This window comes from Cladosporium halotolerans (assembly GCF_011745625.1).
Source record: "Cladosporium halotolerans strain TM138-S3 chromosome Unknown Sca21, whole genome shotgun sequence".
Taxonomy (NCBI): Eukaryota; Fungi; Ascomycota; class Dothideomycetes; order Cladosporiales; family Cladosporiaceae; genus Cladosporium; species Cladosporium halotolerans.
In genome coordinates, this window is record NW_027191472.1 from 414,443 (window position 1) to 432,964 (window position 18,522).

General features: G+C 54.6%; 8 protein-coding genes across 8 annotated transcripts; 4 read left to right on the forward strand and 4 right to left on the reverse strand.

The window, feature by feature from the left end:
- Positions 1–259: 259 nt before the first annotated feature.
- WHR41_06536 (uncharacterized protein) lies at positions 260–1,592 on the reverse strand (the record flags this gene model as incomplete). Its single annotated transcript, XM_069375141.1, has 2 exons — positions 260–1,231; positions 1,284–1,592. The coding sequence occupies 2 exons, from the start codon at positions 1,590–1,592 to the stop codon at positions 395–397; spliced, it is 1,146 nt and encodes a 381-aa protein (XP_069228247.1). The 3' UTR covers positions 260–394.
- Positions 1,593–3,070: 1,478 nt separating this feature from the next.
- Positions 3,071–6,017, forward strand: WHR41_06537 (uncharacterized protein). Its single transcript, XM_069375142.1, has 2 exons — positions 3,071–4,415; positions 4,471–6,017. The coding sequence occupies exons 1-2, from the start codon at positions 3,507–3,509 to the stop codon at positions 5,857–5,859; spliced, it is 2,298 nt and encodes a 765-aa protein (XP_069228248.1). The 5' UTR covers positions 3,071–3,506; the 3' UTR covers positions 5,860–6,017.
- A 473-nt stretch (positions 6,018–6,490) lies between these two features.
- Positions 6,491–7,684, forward strand: WHR41_06538 (uncharacterized protein; the record flags this gene model as incomplete). Its single annotated transcript, XM_069375143.1, has 1 exon — positions 6,491–7,684. The coding sequence occupies one exon, from the start codon at positions 6,491–6,493 to the stop codon at positions 7,682–7,684; it is 1,194 nt and encodes a 397-aa protein (XP_069228239.1).
- A 385-nt stretch (positions 7,685–8,069) lies between these two features.
- WHR41_06539 (uncharacterized protein) lies at positions 8,070–9,410 on the reverse strand (the record flags this gene model as incomplete). Its single annotated transcript, XM_069375144.1, has 1 exon — positions 8,070–9,410. One exon carries the CDS (start codon positions 9,408–9,410, stop codon positions 8,070–8,072), a length of 1,341 nt encoding a protein of 446 aa, XP_069228240.1.
- Positions 9,411–10,231: 821 nt separating this feature from the next.
- WHR41_06540 (uncharacterized protein) lies at positions 10,232–11,350 on the forward strand (the record flags this gene model as incomplete). The annotated part of the gene is made up of 1 exon (XM_069375145.1): positions 10,232–11,350. The coding sequence occupies one exon, from the start codon at positions 10,232–10,234 to the stop codon at positions 11,348–11,350; it is 1,119 nt and encodes a 372-aa protein (XP_069228213.1).
- A 618-nt stretch (positions 11,351–11,968) lies between these two features.
- On the forward strand, positions 11,969–13,694 carry WHR41_06541 (uncharacterized protein; the record flags this gene model as incomplete). The annotated part of the gene is made up of 2 exons (XM_069375146.1): positions 11,969–12,945; positions 13,016–13,694. 2 exons carry the CDS (start codon positions 11,969–11,971, stop codon positions 13,692–13,694), a joined length of 1,656 nt encoding a protein of 551 aa, XP_069228212.1.
- A 469-nt stretch (positions 13,695–14,163) lies between these two features.
- WHR41_06542 (uncharacterized protein) lies at positions 14,164–16,070 on the reverse strand. The gene is made up of 3 exons (XM_069375147.1): positions 15,186–16,070; positions 14,739–15,130; positions 14,164–14,687 (listed from the first exon to the last, which is right to left on the reverse strand). Exons 1-3 carry the CDS (start codon positions 15,763–15,765, stop codon positions 14,268–14,270), a joined length of 1,392 nt encoding a protein of 463 aa, XP_069228189.1. The 5' UTR covers positions 15,766–16,070; the 3' UTR covers positions 14,164–14,267.
- Positions 16,071–17,383: 1,313 nt separating this feature from the next.
- On the reverse strand, positions 17,384–18,256 carry WHR41_06543 (uncharacterized protein; the record flags this gene model as incomplete). The annotated part of the gene is made up of 3 exons (XM_069375148.1): positions 17,886–18,256; positions 17,544–17,835; positions 17,384–17,485 (listed from the first exon to the last, which is right to left on the reverse strand). Exons 1-3 carry the CDS (start codon positions 18,035–18,037, stop codon positions 17,384–17,386), a joined length of 546 nt encoding a protein of 181 aa, XP_069228214.1. The 5' UTR covers positions 18,038–18,256.
- Between the last annotated feature and the right edge of the window lie 266 nt (positions 18,257–18,522).

The window sequence follows — 18,522 nt, forward strand, 5'->3', positions numbered from 1 at the left end:
CGGGGTTCATGTTGATTGTCATGCTCTAACAAAATCGATTCTCCGAGGCAGATGGGAGGAATGCTAATTCGCTGTGACTTTCTGAGGTTTGCTTAGGGCAATTTATTTCTGCATGCCCCTGGTCTCCGCCGGTTGCTTGCTAATGCTGCGGATGCAAAAACTCCACCGCTGCACAGTAGACAGCATGATTGTGCGCGATTTTCATTGAAGCCTCCTGCTCTCAAGTCCTACATTGAAGTCAAGGCGGTTTCAGTGCTTGGGGAAGTCCCTGGAGAGGTTTGCTTCATCAAATCGCGCGGAATATCATCAAGAAAGTCTTCGTTACAGCTCCCATAACTCTGCCCAGGAGCGACTGGCATACTTGAGGTCACCCCTTGATGTATTCAAACATAGCCTAAGTACCACCCAGTAATCGAGATGCCTTGTTATCGAGCTCCACCTTACTGAACCACGCCGCGCCCATCATTGTCACAAACATCCCGGTAGCATTCGTTACACCAATCGGCACACTGAACACAACAATGCCCAGAAGAATAGTCAAAGCTTGTTTTACGTTCCCGCACACCGTCACAGCGAGCGCTCCGACCAGTTTGTTCGTCTGGAACGATATGACATTCAGAGCAAAAGCCACGCAAGCATTGAGCAGAAGCGCAATACTCAGCGACCAAGTGAACCCGCCGTCCAGTTGCGTAAACCTCCGTAGTGCGGAAAGTTCACCTGTGAGTGCGGCGTAGGCCATGCATTGTATGGCGGCCAGTGGTGACATTCGAAGGAGCAGCTCCATGGCGGATAGATCCAGTGGTCCGGTCATGAGGCGATTCGTGGCGATAGTCTTGATGCATGCTAGGAAGACACCGAGCAATGTGAGCAGGAATCCCAGTCCGGAGGCCTGATAGTCGCCAGCAGTAGCCAAGCCTGCTCCGAGTACTAGTGGTACGATCGATACGTACGTTCCTGTATTATAGGAGCGAGAGTAGATGGTGCGGTAGAGAAGTATGGTGACAACAGGACAGGTGGATCGCATGATCTGATGGAAGGGTACTGATACCATTGCAAGGGAGACATTGGAGATTGCGATGTTGAGCGTGAAGAGGATGGAAAATGCAAGGAGGGTGAGGTGCGAGCGGAGACTGAGAGGTGTGAGATTGAGGTAGCCAGTCCCCATTAAAGCAAATGTGCCGATTGATGTTGCAGTAGTGTGCGATACGGTCAACAGCCATGGTAAGCTGAGCTGATTGGATGTCAGCAGAAGGATTTTGGTGGCTTCCGAAGAAAATACCAACCTGACTCAACACGGACTTGTTCGACAGCGTGAGTGACAAATTTAGGAAGAGATACAACGCTATAAATATGATCTTGGTTCCGCGAGGCACTTGGTTCTCTGGGGCATCTTGTACGAGCGACGAAACCTGTGCCTCCAGCTCTGGAGACCCTTGCAGTAAAGTTGAAGTCAATCCCGAGGAGGATGAGTCGAGACTGTCCTTCGTGTCCTCGTCGCTTTTGCGAAGGCTATGGTATGAGTCGCTGCCTGTGTTATCGGGTGATAACCCAGTAGGCTGTGGATGTGAGAGACTCGGTTGCGGTTCACCCATGGCCATGTCGATTTGTACAGCTTTCCTCGAGTTGAGATATTGGGCATCAATAAAATGTCTTCAATGATGTTGCGCTGTCCAGGATGACGGAAGAGATGGATGTGCTGCGACCAGCTTTGCGGTAGTCCACCCTCGGAATGAAGCTGTCTTGACCGCGCTTTCGCGATGCTCCAAGACTGATGACTGATGATGAGAATGCCGTTGGGTGCTCCAGAACGATGTCGTTGCCACCTTCCAACTCCGGTTCATGCATCAAGGCACGACAAGGGAAACGACCCTGACTTGGGAAGGCGAGATGCACGGTCGTTGCTTTGATGATGATGATGAAAAACGACTTGGGGTAAGAAAGACAGTAACGATGGTCTGCACACTACCACCTGGACTGGGTGGACCGGGAAGTGCTCATAGAATGTGAAAGGGGAGCCCAGCGTGTCGCTGAGCTTGGCGCCTGCCTTATCGCATGAGGTCCAGGGCTCTTTTTCATACCGGGGACTCCCACTGCGCCTCACTCTCGTTCCGATGACGCCGGGCGCGCGCGAGGCATACCCCATTAGCTGGGTCCCTTACAGTGCTTACCTGACCTCACGTTTGGCGAGCAGGCATAGCTCCAGCATCAGCCCATGAACGCAAGACTCATGCATCGGCGTTTGAGAGTCCGTAACCAATGCGCATGGACGGTACCAGCACGCATGCTTTTGGCGGAGCTTGGCCATCTGTACGATATTCCTTCGCCTGGGCACAAACGACCCACTCGCCATTCGTCAATCAGCGTGAAACCTGGTCGGGAAGCCGCGCGTGTGGAAGACGTAAGCTCCTGACCTTTGTTTGCATTCCAGCTTACCAGCCTGGTTAAGTCCCGGTGAGAACAACCCCTGCGGTACCTGATTGCCAACACGTCGCGAGCGGCGAATGCTTCGACACTTGGACGGGACATCACGAACACATGCCCTCCCCGGATGTATGTCAGCAGCCCCTTCTTGCGATACGCTCCACTCGCGTGACAGGGGTCACTTGGCGGTACAGTATAGCCGCAGCCCTGCGCACCAACCGGCTGCCGGCTTGGCAAGGGTGTTTTATGCAGGGCAACCTGTAGTGTGTCACAATCGTCTGGACGGGCAGCGCTTCCGAATCCGACCACCATGCGTGAATTTGACGGGACGCTCGCATGCTGGATGTCCGTGGATCACCACACATGACGCTGATCGCGTCAGGTTTGTGTTTCTCTCTAAGATCGTATAGTCTTTCGACCTTTCAAGCTCCTGTTGCATCACGGAAGCCTTCACCCATTTCAAACCAAATACTCTGTCCGATCGCATCCGCTCTTACGAGTTATTAATGATGTTGCTGTTGGGTGGCGATGTGACGCCATGGAATCAGACCCTTGGCCATGATTTAAAAAATGCGAGAAATATCCGCGAGCTTCCAAACCACAGATGTCGGTAGACTACCTTACCTTTACCCCTCGAACGGTTCTTTCACAAACATTCTATTAATCCCATGGTATCCCATTCATCAAACGGTTGTTCGCAGCTCCGGGCATGTTGTAGAAAGGTTTTGCTTGCCGTTTTCGGCTGATGAGTCCGGAAGATCGAGTTCTCGGAGCGCCCGTAACGAACAACTGATTACCTGGCAAAGAGTGCGGTCTTTGATCCATCGAGACGAGGAACACGAATGCAAAGTCCAGTGATTGTATTGATCATTGGGTTGTAGACAGGACCTCGGCCTGAGAGCCCCATTTCATCACTGCCGAGTGTGAAAGCTTATCTTATCTTTGCAGACAGCGCAAGTGGGCCTGAGACATCGCGTCATCCATGATCGCCGAAGCACGTTACCCGTCAGCGGTAATACTCTTCACGCTTCTTGCGCTCGAGATGTCGCACGACCAGACCACACGGTTGCGACATTCTCCTTGCCATGGCGCCGGATAGAGGCGACGCACCTGCGCACGATCGTGCCCCCGACGCTCCTTACCATGACTACCAAGACGACAATGACGATGTCGATGTCTCACGCGCCATCTCTCACGAACCCATCGGCCATGAACCTGACGCTCGATTCCTTGCCCGCCGATCCGAACAGCCTCAATTCACCCTTCGCGCGCTGTTGCTGGGGTTGCTCATCGGCATCTTGATTGCCTTCAGCAACACCTACTTCGGCCTGCAGACAGGATGGATCTCTGGCATGGCGATGCCCTCGGCGCTGATCGGTTTCGCGTACTTCAAAGGCCTGCGCGCGTTGATGAGCCGGCTGGGTGATGGCTTTGCTAGTTTTGGATTTGGCGAGGGGTTCAGCGAGGTGGAGAATGTTCTTGTGCAGACTGTTGCAGGAAGTGTCGGGACAATGCCGCTCGGATGTGGTTTCGTGGGAGTTGTGCCTGCGCTGGAGTTCTTGCTCAAACCGAGTGAAACTCCGAGCTCAACTTCGGGCGATCCGGATATTGTGAACGCGCTCGCGGCCGCGGAAGAGACAGGTGGACTCAAGCTTCCTACTGGAAAACTAGTGCTTTGGGCACTCGGAATATGCTTCTTTGGCGTAGTCTTTGCTGTGCCATTGAGGAAAGAGGTCATCGTGCGCGAGAAACTGAAGTTTCCGTCAGGGACAGCAACCGCTCTGATGATTGGAGTGTTGCATGGTGGTGAAAAGCAGAGAGATCAGAAGCCGGAAGAGCACGAGGATGAAGAGGAAGGAAGAGCCTTGATGGGCGAAGCACGCCGCGACAGCTACGATGGCGATCATAACAGAGCACAAGATGAAGCGGCAAAACGCGATTGGAGACGACAGATACGATTGCTCACTTTTTCCTTCGCTATCAGCGGTGTATATGTAAGTCTTCGATTGTTAACCGTCTCTTCTCGGTATGCTAATACAGGTTGCAAAGACTCTTCTATCTTACTTCCTTCCACAACTGCACAGTATTCCTTTCCTTGGAACATACATGGCGAACACTTGGCTCTGGTCACTCAATCCTTCACCTGCTTACGTGGGCCAAGGTATCATCATGGGCCCTGCCACGACGATACACATGCTTCTGGGTGCTCTTCTTGGATGGGCAGTCCTTTCACCTTTAGCCAAGCACCAAGGATGGGCGAGTGGTGATGTTAGCGACTGGAATACTGGCTCCAAGGGCTGGATCGTGTGGGTCAGTTTGGCAATCATGCTTGCGGACGCTATCGTAAGTCTAGGATGGCTGGTCATACGTCCTCTAATATTCTACGGAAGACAATACGGTCCTGGCTTCATTGACGCTGTCCGGACTAAAGGCATCAAGCGACATATGAGAGACATCGCCAACTCCAGAGCTCACGGATATGCTCCAGTAAATCTCTCAGACAACATCGCGGACGCCAGCCGTGGTAACGCAGCCTCGAAGCCGCCAAAGGCAGGCGACGATCCAGACGAAGAATACGACGCTCCGCCCGAACACCTTATCGGTGTCAAGACAACATTGATTGGGCTTCTACTCTCGCTCGGATTCTGTGTTTTCTCCGTCCAGTTTTCCTTCCGGGGCATGATTTCGATCTCTTTGACGCTGTTCGCTTTGCTCCTGGCCTTGCTACTCAGCATCATGGGCGTCCGTGCGCTTGGAGAAACGGATCTAAACCCCGTCTCAGGCATCTCCAAACTCACGCAACTCCTCTTCGCGCTCGCCACACCTAAAGATCATCCCAATTCTGTCGTCATCAATCTCCTTGCAGGTGCCATTTCCGAATCTGGCGCCCTTCAGGCCGGCGATCTCCTCCAGGATCTCAAGACAGGCCATCTCCTGGGCGCCTCGCCCAAAGCGCAATTCTATGGCCAACTCATCGGCTCCGCTGTCGGCGCCGTGGTCAGCGCACTCGTCTACAAACTCTACACCAGCGTTTACACCATCCCATCCGGCCTGTTCCAAGTCCCAACAGCCTACGTCTGGATCTTCACCGCGCGCCTCGTCACGGGCCAAGGACTCCCGCCCATGGTTCCGAGCTTCGCAGCCGCGGCTGCGGCCATCTGGGCTATTCTTACCGCCATCCGGATCTACGGGACTGCGAAGAAAGCGTCTTGGGTACCGTACGTGCCTGGCGGCATCGCTGTTGCGGTAGGAATGTATAATACACCCTCCTTCACGCTGGCGCGGACGGCTGGCGGGCTGATCGCTTACTATTGGACTGGATGGAGACAGAGGCCTGAAACGCCCATCATTGTTCTTGCGAGTGGGCTGATCCTGGGAGAAGGTCTGGTAAGCATTGTCAACCTTGGGTTAGCGAGTGGGAAGGTGCCGCATTTGTAGTTCTCTGTTAGCATCAATTTCCCGATCTGGTATCAGAGCACACCTTTGAATGAACGCGCTTGGGTGCTTTACGTGCAAATTCCCGATAAAGTCACAGTACGTAACACTTGCAGTGTAATCATATGTCGATTAACATCGAATGTAATTGTATGCAGTCACGCACCTGACATGTTAATCTGCTGCGTCTAATGCTCGAGTTACCTATGCAATGCCCTTCGTCATCAAATCAGGGACTGAGACTCTTGACAGGAGGGAATCAAACTGCAAAAGAGAATGCAAGCATTTCAACGATCATCGAAGGGCATGGAGTGACGATCGGCAATGGAGGGATTCCCCACGATGTCCCTGGAGAAAGTTGTGGGATCGGCGACTTCACATGCCAGACCCTGGGAATCCTTCCATTACCAATCCATCTCACAGCTTCCTATCGCCAACCTCTGGAGGATTACCTCTGTCTCTCCGAACAAATCCACATGCCTTGAATCGAAGATTGGTCTTCTAGTTATAGCATAGAGAGGCAGAGAACTCCAGCGATGCTCCAAATCTATTGCTAATACCCAGCCGCGACCGCATCTACAGACGCGCAACAACCATCCCCTACTCCTGTCCTGATCTACTCCAAAACCTCACCATGGCTCCTCTCACATCCCTATTCGCCTTCGTGGCGCTCTTATTTGCCTTCGCGATCGCAACACACACCTCGAACTGGGCCGTCCTCGTCAGCACATCGCGCTTCTGGTTCAACTACCGACACCTTGCGAACGTGCTCTCCCTCTACCGCACCGTCAAGCGCCTAGGCATCCCTGATTCCCAGATTATCCTCATGCTCCCCGACGACATGGCGTGCAATCCGCGTAACAGCTTCCCTGGAACAGTATTCAATGACAAGAGTCGGCTGCTAGATTTATACGATGACAAGGGTCAGGGCGAGCAGAAGGGCATGGGCGGTATCGAGGTGGACTATCGCGGAAACGAGGTCACAGTGGAGAACTTCATCCGCTTGCTGACCGACCGCTGGCCCAGCAGCCAGCCTTCCAGCAAGAGGTTGATGACGGACGACAGGAGCAATATTCTGATCTACATGACGGGCCACGGCGGCAACGAGTTCCTGAAATTCCAAGACGCGGAGGAAATCTCCTCGTTCGACCTCGCGGACGCTTTCGAGCAGATGTGGGAGAAGAAGCGGTACCATGAGTTGCTGTTCATGATCGACACCTGCCAGGCGAACACTATGTACCCGGCCTTTTACACGCCCAATATCATTGCCACTGGCTCCAGCGCGAAAGACCAGAGCAGCTACTCACACCATGCGGACCAGGACGTTGGCGTAGCGGTCATTGATCGCTGGACGTACACGAATCTGGAGTTTCTGGAAGCGCGGCTGAACGGGACGGCGTCAGACGTGCGGCTGGGAGAGCTGTTTGACTACTACACTTTCGATCGCGTGCATAGCGAAGCGGGCGTGCGGTACGATTTGTTCCCTGGCGGAGCGGAAGCGGCGCGGGACAGGCGCATTTTGGACTTTTTTGGGAATGTGCAGGGCGTTGAGGTGGATGATGGGGATGCGGAGGATGGAAGCTGGAGGGAGGACTTGGAGAAGCTGAAGCGGTTTGTTGAGATTGCGGAGGCGGAGGAAAAGAGGATGGCGGCAAAGGAGAGCCCATCTGAGCCTGCGAGTGCTCAAGATGGGTCTATCGCTGAAGGACGGCAGAAATCAGGCAGGCCCGCGCGGGATATGGCTAAGGGAGGCGAGAGCTGGCTCAAGCAGGCGGTGGGTGTAGGGTCTTTGTTGGCGCTTGGAGCTGCATGGGTTGTGATTAAATGAGAGGCCTTCATGTGGTCAATATTTGCTGTTCCCGAAATGTCGATCCGACTTTCTGCGCTGTGATCGTGGGCGAGGTTGCACGCTGTATTGTGCCCAAGTTTTTACCGTGCATCAGAACCAGCCGCTTTCTGCGGTCCATCAAAGGCGAGAGGGTTATAAAGGTTTTGTGAAGGATACAACTGTGGCATTCGAGAAGGGACATTGTGGATTTACCATAAGACGAAGACTGTGAGACAATCATACTTCAAAATTGATATTTACAGGGATGTATGTGCTGCGATTGGCTGTAATCTTCTCCTAGCCTCTAGTGCACCTTTCCTCTACATGTGTGCATACACTTTTAGAGCCACGCAAGATTCATGAAATCGTACCATTTGTTCATCAATCAGTCATACTCATCACCGTCATCGTCTTCCATGATCACCGGCAGTGAATCGAACACAACCTCGTTCCGCTCATAGTGCGTCAGAAAGCCGCCCTGCAACAGCCGCTTGAGAGTGTTGAGCCGCGACAGCTTCCACCACTTGTCAATGAGCATTTTGCCGCCGCCGTGAATAGAAATGCGCAAGCGTGAGCCGTACTCACGGCCATCTTCGTCCAGCGCTGTGGAGTAGCGCGGGCCGCGGGTCGGCTTCTCGACTGTGTGCAGGACGTCCTGGAAGGCGTTGTGGATAGCCTTGCGGTCCTTCTTTGACATGCGCTTCGATGAGGCGCGGGTAAGCTCTTCGAGCTGTCGCATCAGGTTATGTTGTTGGCGATAGACGGTGTATCGCTTGATCATGCGGGTGCCGCCACCTGCGCGGCGCGCTTCTTCTTCCTCTTCTTCATCGGCAGATTCGTCGTCGGACTCGGCCTCTGTGTAGGATTTCTCAAATAGCAGAGCGATGTTCTCGCCCGCAGCAATCTGCACCCGCGACTCACTGCTATCGAGCTGGTCGACGAAGGTGTCCATGGCAGGCTCCGTGGTGTCCTCCATGTCGTCCAGTTGAGTTGCGAGGAAGCCCCATTCCTCCAGCGCAGCAGTCACGCAGTCTGCGTTGTCCGCCTCTTCGATGCTCGCACCGTCTGAGGAGACAATTTCGAGCAGAAAGTCCATGATCTCTTCCGTCTCTTCCGTGCTTGCGCCACCGTAGAAAGTGGCAACGCCCATGGCGTGGATGGCGGCGACTTTGACGGTTGGGTGTTGCGAGTCGGTGATGGCAGCTTTGATCGGATTGGCGACAGCGTCGTAGATGGTGTCGCTTGGGACGGTGACGATCATGAGGGCAATGGCTTTCAAGCTCAGAGCAATTTCGCGCTCAGACTGACCACCCTTGAGCGATTTGAGGACAGCCGGCAGCAAATCGCTCATCCTGGATTGGATCTCAGGTTTTGCATAGTGCCGGATGAGATCGGAGGTGAAGGCGTTCAGGGTCAGCTCTCTGCCGTCGACAGAGCTGCGCTTCCTGTCGAGAATCTGCTCGATGCGCAAGTGAAGGTCGGCGGTCAAAGCATCCTGAGGTACGTCGTAGCCGCCTTCGGAAAGCAGGTCGTCGATGCTGTTGCTGCCCCACTCGCTTGGCTCGCTCTCGTCGTCAGACACGTTGCGAGAGGGTGCGGCGGAGCCTCCACGCGAGTGCGTCGGAGACGTGGGCTTGCTGCCCGACGGTGTGTGGGCTCTCGAGGCGGCCTTGCGGGAGGTTGTCTTTTTGCTCTCCAGGAGCACTTGCTTGCGCAGGTCGTGCATGGCGGGAGCTTGGCCTATGTGGCGGTGGCCGAGGGAGTATGTCTATCGGGTCGCTGCCCGTGGGGTGCTTTTGTATTGTCTTTTTCCTGTCCGCGACTTCTGTTTGCTGACAGAGTTTGTGGTAGTGTTCACTGTATCGGGGTGTGGGATCTGTCGTTATGGCAAAGGTAGATGCTGAACGGCAACATGGAGTGGCCACGCGGGTTGTTTGGGTGGGTAGGCCTTGTTGTGGCAGGTCGGTGTGAGCAGCAGGAGGAGTCAGGAAAAGTAGGAAGAGGAGTTAAGCGAGCGGTGGGCGGAGTTTGGCGAGCGAAATGCAGGCTCGCGGACATGTCACATGCCGGGTTGGGCTGCAAACAGCGAGGCAGGCGGGCGCCTGGCCAAAAATACAGCGGGGCAGGCGCCGCAAATGACGTATGGCCTGAGGCAGGCGGGTCAGCCGAGAAAGCGAGAAGCTGACACGCGCATTCTGTGGCACGGCGGGCAGCACATCCAGGCACATCCAGGCACCTCCAGGCACTCCACCAGGCACTTCCACCAGGCACTCAGCCAGCCCAGCCTTACCATAACCCTAACCCTAAGGAAGGCTGCCCCGCAGTGGGCTTACCTAGTGGGCTGCGTGGGCTGTTAACGCGGCGCGAGAGAGCGCGCGAGAGCCTCAGGGCCCAAGCACTCGAGGCTGGCGAGCGGCTCTGGAAGCTTCGACGAAACCTTCACGCCTTCACTTACACCTCCTCAATTGATCACTCGCTGCGTTTACCGTGCTTCCTTGGCCAATCGCCAACACCTTCTGTTTACTGAATTCAAGAACCCTCCACACCATGGCCGCCAACCGCTCTCGCGTCTGGTTCGACATTACCATCGGCGGTGCTCCCACTGGCCGTGTCGTTTTCGAGCTCTACAACGATGTCGTTCCCAAGACCGCCGACAACTTCCGCTCGCTCTGCACCGGTGAGAAAGGCACCGGCGAGGCCGGCAAGCCCCTCCACTACAAGGGTAGCAGCTTCCACCGAGTCATCAAATCCTTCATGATCCAGGGCGGTGATTTCACTGCAGGCAATGGCACTGGCGGCGAGAGCATCTACGGCGAGAAGTTCGCCGACGAGAACTTCGAGCTGAAGCACGAGAAGCCCTTCCTCCTCAGCATGGCCAACGCTGGTCCCGGCACCAACGGCAGCCAGTTCTTCGTCACCACCGTTCCAACACCGCATCTGGACGGCAAGCACGTTGTCTTCGGCGAGGTTATTAGCGGCAAGAGCGTTGTGAGGCAAGTGGAGAACACGCCCGTCGGCGACCAGGACAAGCCCACCAGGGCCTGCGTGATCGCGGACTGTGGTGAGGTGCCCCAGGGCGTCTCCCTCGAGGAGTTCACAAAGAAGGAGCCCGACTCCACCGGCGACACCTACGAGGATTTCCCCGACGACCAGCTGGCCGACGGCGAGGAGTGGAATGGTGTGGATATTGCCAAGGTCGCCGATGAGCTCAAGGGCATGGGTAACAAGGCTTTCAAGAACGGCGAGCTCGCGCTCGGCCTCAGCAAATACCAGAAGGCTCTCCGCTACCTGCAGGAATACCCGGCTCTGATCGAAGGCGACCCCGCCGAGCTTGGCCCTCAGCTCCAGAAACTGCGCATCAGCCTGCACACAAACTCTGCCCTTCTGCAGTACAAGCTTAGGCAGCTGGATGATGCGACCCGCTCTGCCGACAACGCGCTGGCTATTCAGGGCATCTCGGACGCAGAGAAGGCCAAGGCCCTTTTCAGGAAGGGTGTAGTCGCCAAGGAGCAGAAGAACGAGGAAGATGCGCAGAAGTTCCTCGAGGAGGCCGGCAAGCTCGCGCCCGCCGACGCCGGTATCAAGAATGAGCTCGCTGCTGTCAAGAAGGCTACGGCCGACCGCAAGGCGAAGGAGAGGAAGGCGTACTCGAAGATGTTTGACTAGAGGATTGTGAGAACATACAACGATCGGTACGTGCAATGATTACTTCGGATACCTCAGAGGGTGCGGTGGGTTGAATCACTGCCGCGTTCAGCGAATGGCGCTAGAAGCTAGCAGATAGGGAGGAATGGAAATGAGTTTATGATCAATATCGTTCGGAGTAGCACGTCTCGGCGGCATTTGCTCACTTGCAGGCTCTTCCGATTGGGCACGATCCTGATGGGCGTCGTATTTTCATCCATCATCGAAGCGATGCAGCCAACGGCTTGCACTGGATCGAACTTCAAAAATCCATTGCTTGAAGGATTGCGGTATACTGCACGAACTCTGTGATATCTGTCTCACAAAACCATCGAAGACAGTGGTAAAAACATACGAGACATGGCTCCTAACCCACTATTAGATGCCTGGCAGCCGTAGCGCGTGATGTCATGTGCCATCAATGACGCTTGTAGTAAACATATGAACCAACGCTGGACTGTGTATGCAACAAATACATGCAAACCCTATATCTGAGACTTCAGAGGGTGCCGAAAGTTTTCTGACTTGGATTCTCCTGCCCTTGAAGGATCAGTCTTCCATGAAAAGCATTGTTCTGGACAAGTTCACCACCATCGATCAATGGCGACCGCAAATACATTCCACCACCCGACCCTGGGCTCCATTAAAGGCATCCTAAGGGACGGACTCTTACGCTTCACTAACATCCCCTATGCTACAATACCTCACCGCTTCGCCCGCTCGTCTCTTCTGCAGCAGCTCCCAAGAACAGCTTCAACAAGCGTTGGAAATGGCCTACACGACGCCTACGACGCAACGGGCATCCCGCCCGCCAGCATTCAGCCCTTCGACGCCCCCGCCAATGAGGTCAAAGGCTGCCAGATCCCTCCCGAGATCTTAGATGGCTTCCACGAAGAGCAATCCGAAGACTGCCTCCGACTCAGCATCACCGTTCCCGCGCATGCGAGGCCAGGAAACGACTTGCCCGTGCTTGTCTTCGTCCACGGGGGCGCGTTCTTTCTCGGCTCCACAACGAGGCCTTACTACGATCCTTCCACTCTGTGTCGGCAGGCCTTGGAGCAGGCGGAAGGCTGTGTGTTTGTCGGCGTCAACTACCGCCTCGGCGCGCTAGGCTTTGCGCATTTACCTGGAGCACATAGCGTGCCGGAGAATAACGGGTTGTATGACCAGAGAATTGCTTTCGAGTGGGTAAGGAGGTTTATCGCTGGTTTTGGAGGGGATGCTGGCGAGATCACAGCGCTGGGCCAGAGTGCGGGCGGGATGAGTTTGACGGCGCATGATTATTCTGGGCTCGAGAATGTCTGGAGGCGGAGGGTGGTCTTCAGTGGGAGTTTGGTTACGATGCCTGTAAAGGATGGGAAGGAGAAGGAGGCGGAGTTTTGGAGCTTGGCGGAGAAGACGGGGGTGATGGGGGTCGGCGTGGGGAGGGAAGAGGCTGTAGAGAAGTTGAAGGAGGTTGATGTTGGAAGGATCAGAGATGCAGCGGGTGTTGGGCTGCTTTGTGTTGAGAGCGAGATGTTGCCATACTCGGATGCCAGCATGAAGAGGATGAGCACTCCTGCGGCTTGGAGCAACGTGTGAGTGAGAATTTGCGGTTTGCGACCTAAGCGATTTGTTGGATATCTTGCTGACGTTGTCTCACAAAAGCGGTGACTCTGCTGGTCTAGAGTCTCAGATCGTTTCTTCGACCACGTATGACGGCGGAATCTCGTACAACCTAATGATTGAGAACAAGGATCGAAAGGGCCACGCCAAAGCTTTTTTTGACATCGCCAACAGCTCCGGTCTGTCGCACCCACAAGAGCTCCTAGATCTTTACAATATCACAACAACCGACGACGATCCCGTGGCTCTCCGCAAGATCTGCCAATTCGAAACTGATATTGGCTTTTTCGCCGCTTCTCTGGCCCAGGTCAGTGGCTTTCCCGGCAAGAGCTACTTGCTTTTGTTTGATTTGGGCAGCCCTTTCGAAGGCTTCTTGCCCGCCGGGGAGTGTGCGACGCACACTTGGGACATTATCGCGATGTTGGGGTCTTGCGAAAAGTGGCTGGAAGACGAATACAGAACCGCGATTACGGACCTCAGAGATAGGGTTTTGAGATTCTCGGTCAAGGGCGAGGAGCCTTGGCCCGCGTGGACGGAAGATGAGGGCAAAGCCATGGTCGTTGGGAAGGAGGGTCTGAGCGTTGTAGGGTTTGATGAGTACATGGGTGCGGAGACCAGACGGGGAAAGATGTTGAAATTGGCGGAGAAAGAGGCTGGCGATGATGGCCGGGATCTGCTGTGGAGTGAAGTTTGCAGGCGGTTTCTCATGGCTGAGAAGTGAGGCTCTGCTGTTCTAATCTTATAGACATGGAAGGCAGGAGAGTAACCTGAAATGTTGCAGTGAGGGAGCCTCAAAGAGTTCTGCAGCAGTTTCTTCCCTGGCGATGATCGTTGTCGATGGGATCCACAGCCTTACCTAAGGTCGCCAGCATACGGCGAGCAGGGCCAGCTTATAACCTGGTGGTTGCCGGCTTACTTGAGGAAGCAGCAGCGGCAGCAGCGGCAGCAATATCGCCTTGGCCTATTGCTTGCATGTGATATCACAGGCATTGCCTACACTGGGATAATGAAAACCCGCAGAATGTTCCGATGTCCGTCCGTGAACCAAATTTCCATGCGTCCAAGGCTTCGAGATACTTGATCTGCAGCAAATCTGGCAAATGAAGCTCACGGGTTTCCCGGAAGAAATCGGATATCGCATTATGGCCGTCAGTCCTCGATTTTCTTCGAAGCCAGCGAGTGCGGAAGAATGATGTGAACTCATTGATTGATCGTCTATCGTGTATAGGAAGCGACCCGTCACCAGGATACCGCTTTTCATCTCGTGAAAACAGTCCCGAACGTCGCGAACGAATCACACGGAATTGCTGTTATCTGCACAACTCCAGGCGGCAGACCCGTCGGTCTCAGCAAACGTATTGATCAGTCCAACGACGGAACCGTATGTGCCTGCGACCATCAAGAAGGTTCCTAGCACGATAACAAAGATGCTCCAGCAAACCATAGCGGTCCACCGCGTAGAGCCCCGATCATGTGAGTGCCAATTGTCATAGATCCACATGATGCCTTCCGGCTGAAAACAAAGCAGGGTTCCGAATAACGCTCCGACGAGTGACACGAGGCCACCGAAGGCTGGAATGCCACTTGCAATGCAGTATGCGATGATGGTGGTGATAGCGGTGCATGCGAGCCAAGTAGCCCAGTGGGTGAATGAGTTGGCGGTGAGATGCTTGGAACCGCGGAGGAGACGGATGAAGATGTACTTCGCAGTGATCTTTGACTTGTTAGCGAGCGAATAGAGCTTGCCGCGTCTCCATCAACTTACGTGGAGATAGAGGGTCATGGACATTATGAGGCCAGGGAGAGCTAGACCGTAGCACACTTTTTTCATTAGAACGCCAGCAGACCCTAGTGCAGGAGATGCAACGTAGTCGCCGCAGTAGTAGTAAACGACAATGCCGATGGTCACATAGACGCCTGTCGCGACGCCGCGGCACAGAGCCAGAGAATAGGGGTACTGGCGCGGGTCTGCCATCTCGGAGACGACAGAAAAGTAGGCCGGAACGCCACAGAATGCGAAGATGATCGAGGCAATGGCTGCCATTGCATCGGCAAAAGTAGGGTTGCCAAAAAGCTTCCAAGTCGAAACGTAGGGTCCCTCCTGGGGTGCCTCTGCAGGCCGGTCTTGTACACCAACGGCGACAGTGAGAGAGAAGACTGAAGTATGGATTAGCTAGCGATCAAATCGGCGCCTCGAAACGACTGTACGGACCTGCTGCTACGATGCTGATCATTCCCACCCAGGCAAGCCAGCTCATCTTGCTAAGTGTTCTGACACTCGAGACGCCAAAGCCCATTATTGCAGACACGGCAACAAGCACGGCTGTGCAAGTGCCATGGGTAGAGACCGCATTAAGCCCAATAGAAACACCAAGCAATCCGGACGCTGCGACGAAAATCCAGAGCAGGCAGAAAGCAACAGAGGCAACTTCACGTCCCACAGGTCCGAAGATGATCGCAGCAGTATCGGCGAAGCCATAAGCCTGAGGATGCTTCAGCTTGAAGACACCGACAACGTAGGACGACCATGTAGTGACGCCAGAGATAGCGAGCAAGACCAAGATCCCTGGAATAAGGCCGAGGGTGCCGAAGGCTTCGGGAATGGACAAGATGCCAATGCCCATCTCAGACTTCATCATAAGGATGGAGGCTCCGACCCAGGTGACACTGCGATAGTTAGGTCCTCCCTCTTCGGCAGCTCCAAAGACAGCATCCTGAACTTCGCCGCCATTGTTGGAGCCAATGGCCGCAAGCTCTTCGTCAATGTCTGGCTTTTCGGGGTGAGACGTCATTGTAGAGATGGATGGTAGAAGGAGGGCAGGAGCATAAGGTCGGGACGAAAGAAGGGCAGCGCAGCCAAGTCGTACGCGCAGTCCAACGCCGTTGCCGCCATGGTGCTGACTTCGACTTTGTCTTGTGCTTGTTCAATGGTACTTTCGCTCAATGGAATATTACCAGTTACCGCCTGTCAACGGCGAACGCAGTAGATGATTGGGCACGATGTCGGGTTTTGCTCCACTTGGCTAAGCCATGGTCGGCACGCGCTTCTTTTTCGAGTAACGCGGCGTCTGGGCGTTGGTAGCCGAAGCTTTATCTTCATGTCTTGGTGCTCCTTCGACGGGAGTCACGGCGCCGAGAGAACGGGCGTGTGACGACGAGCGCTTGTTCCGAGGCTCCGGTGAGGTCTCCCGCAACCCCTTATGCCGTGGCAAAGCGACTCCGAAGTCAGCACTCGAGGAGATGAGAAGAGCCCTTCTCTCTAGGCGATCGGCCAACGTTCCCAGCGAACGGCTAGTGCCAAACGTGCTGTCTTGAGTTTCCCCCAGGGCTGGAGAATTTGCGGGCACACGTAATTGTGTGGGCCAAGGAACACACACCGAGCCGAATGGAGTTTTGCGCGCCATTTCTTCGCGTTCTAGAGTCTTGTCATTAGCAAAGAGTATCCGCTGAGGTGAGCGAGCCCCACGGGGTTCGTGTTTCGCAGAGCGAAGAGGCGAGCGAGGGAAGACGCAGCGAACGCCAGACACGTGGCCGAGGTGTGTCCCGGAGCCGGAGTTGTATGCGGAGTGTTCCAGACAACTTCCAGACCGAGGAGGTTGTGACGGCCGTCGCGTGCGACACCTACAGTACCTACTGAGGAGATGAATGCGAATGCGCGCAAATGCACACGTTGCTTGCGAGCGGATAATTGTCACGTAGGAGCCCAAGCGCATCAACTTGCTGGGAGAAAAGACCGGCAAGGTGACTGAAAGTTGCGCGAAGCCACGTGATCGTCAGCTGCCCGTCGGCCACTTCAGAAGCGCTGCTCTCCCCACCAATATCAACCTTCATCGCATAATAATCCGTAATGTGAACAGCAACATTACCCCGGCACTGCTTGCTACATAATTAGGTCCATTGAGCCTCATGCTGGTGGGTGGATGACCAGTGGTGCGGAACTCGAAGCAGGAGGCAGGACTTCTTGCGCGAGAATGACCGGTTCTGTGAAGCATGTTTCTTGCCCTGTACAAAGGCGCTTCGACCGCACGACCATGGGAAACATATTGCAAAGCGACGAACAGCCGTTACCTGTGCTGCGCATTCGGCAGACTTGCGAGGTGGTTTACAATTACAGCGCTACATGCTCCCCAGTCGCTTCATCCAGACCGCTGCTCTTGCGAGAGCAGATGACGACAGGGCACCGTCTTGAAATAGCCGCATTGAGCCATGAGTATCCGCCTTTCGACCTCTGGGAAGACTGACACATTTCGCCAAAACGGATCCACCGGCTTGAAGCGCTTAGCTACAAGTCACACTGTCCAATCCTCGTTCATTATCCCAGTCGCGTGTCCCCTGCTTGCCGACTGAAGCTAAGTCGTGTGTTAACGCGCTCCGGACTTTTTCTTGGATCATGTTTCTGCGGCTCTTTTCCTAAGTGACCGACCAGTTCTTGGACACATGGATGACCGCGGGCTGGTCCCTAGTCAACTTGCGCTCCGAACTTCCATCATCGTCGTGACTGCTGTCATTCTCCTGGTCGTCCTGGTAAGCTATTAGACATCGAATGTGGGAGATGCTTATCTCGACTTACGAGTTCGATCCACGTAGTGTGTCCTTGTCCATGCCTGCCCTCCTCCAAAGGGTTCGTCCGGGATGCTTTGAGGGCCGCCGAATGGAAGTCTTGGCTGCCAGCCGCAGAAGACTTGTGCTTCGCCCTCCAGCGTAGGTAGAATGGCCGCAGCATTGGGATGTTGATGCACAGCCCAGCAAGCATCAACTCTATGGAGCAAAGCATGAACGTCGTGAGCGACGTGCCCGTGAGGTTGCCGATCAGGTCGATGACGAAGATCTGCCAGAAGCGGACAATGCCGATGATCACGCAGCTGCATTTGTTAGTTTCTCTGCGATCTCGGTTGGCCTGTTGGTAACTTACGCTGCGCCGAGAGCGAAACAGGAGATGACGGCCAGCTTCTCTGTTTTCCGCATTTGCAACTTCCATACCGATCTGATCGGGAGCACGAAGATGAAGAGGTCCGTCAGGATGTTCGTCATGATCAGCGACTTGAGCACGACGATCTGATCCATGCAGTGGCCGATGCGCTCCAATGACCACTGCTGCTGCACCGGATTGCAAAGGAAGATGAAGACAAAGGTAAAGATCAAGGCCCAGACAACGATGATGGCGAGTCCGGCGTAGATCCAATTGCAAAGGTGGACGGAGAAGACCCGCAGATACAGGAACAGCTGACTTGCTTTCAGGGCTGCTAGTCAGGGTGTTCATCAGACAGACACAGACAGACTGTCTGTCTGTCTGATCACGTAATCAGACAAACAGACATTGGCAAAGTCATTATATAAGCAGACCAGACAATTACTTGTTGTCTGCAGACTGTCTGCAGACATTGTATTTTTCTTGGAATTGAATGTGATCAATTCCAGATCTCGTCTCGTAACCCCAACCCTGACCCTATCAGCGCGCAGCCGAGACCTGTGCCCTTCTGGTGGGTTGTGACGCAATGCACGCGACGCGGCGGCACGCGACGCGGAGACACGCGAGTCCCGCAGCGTTG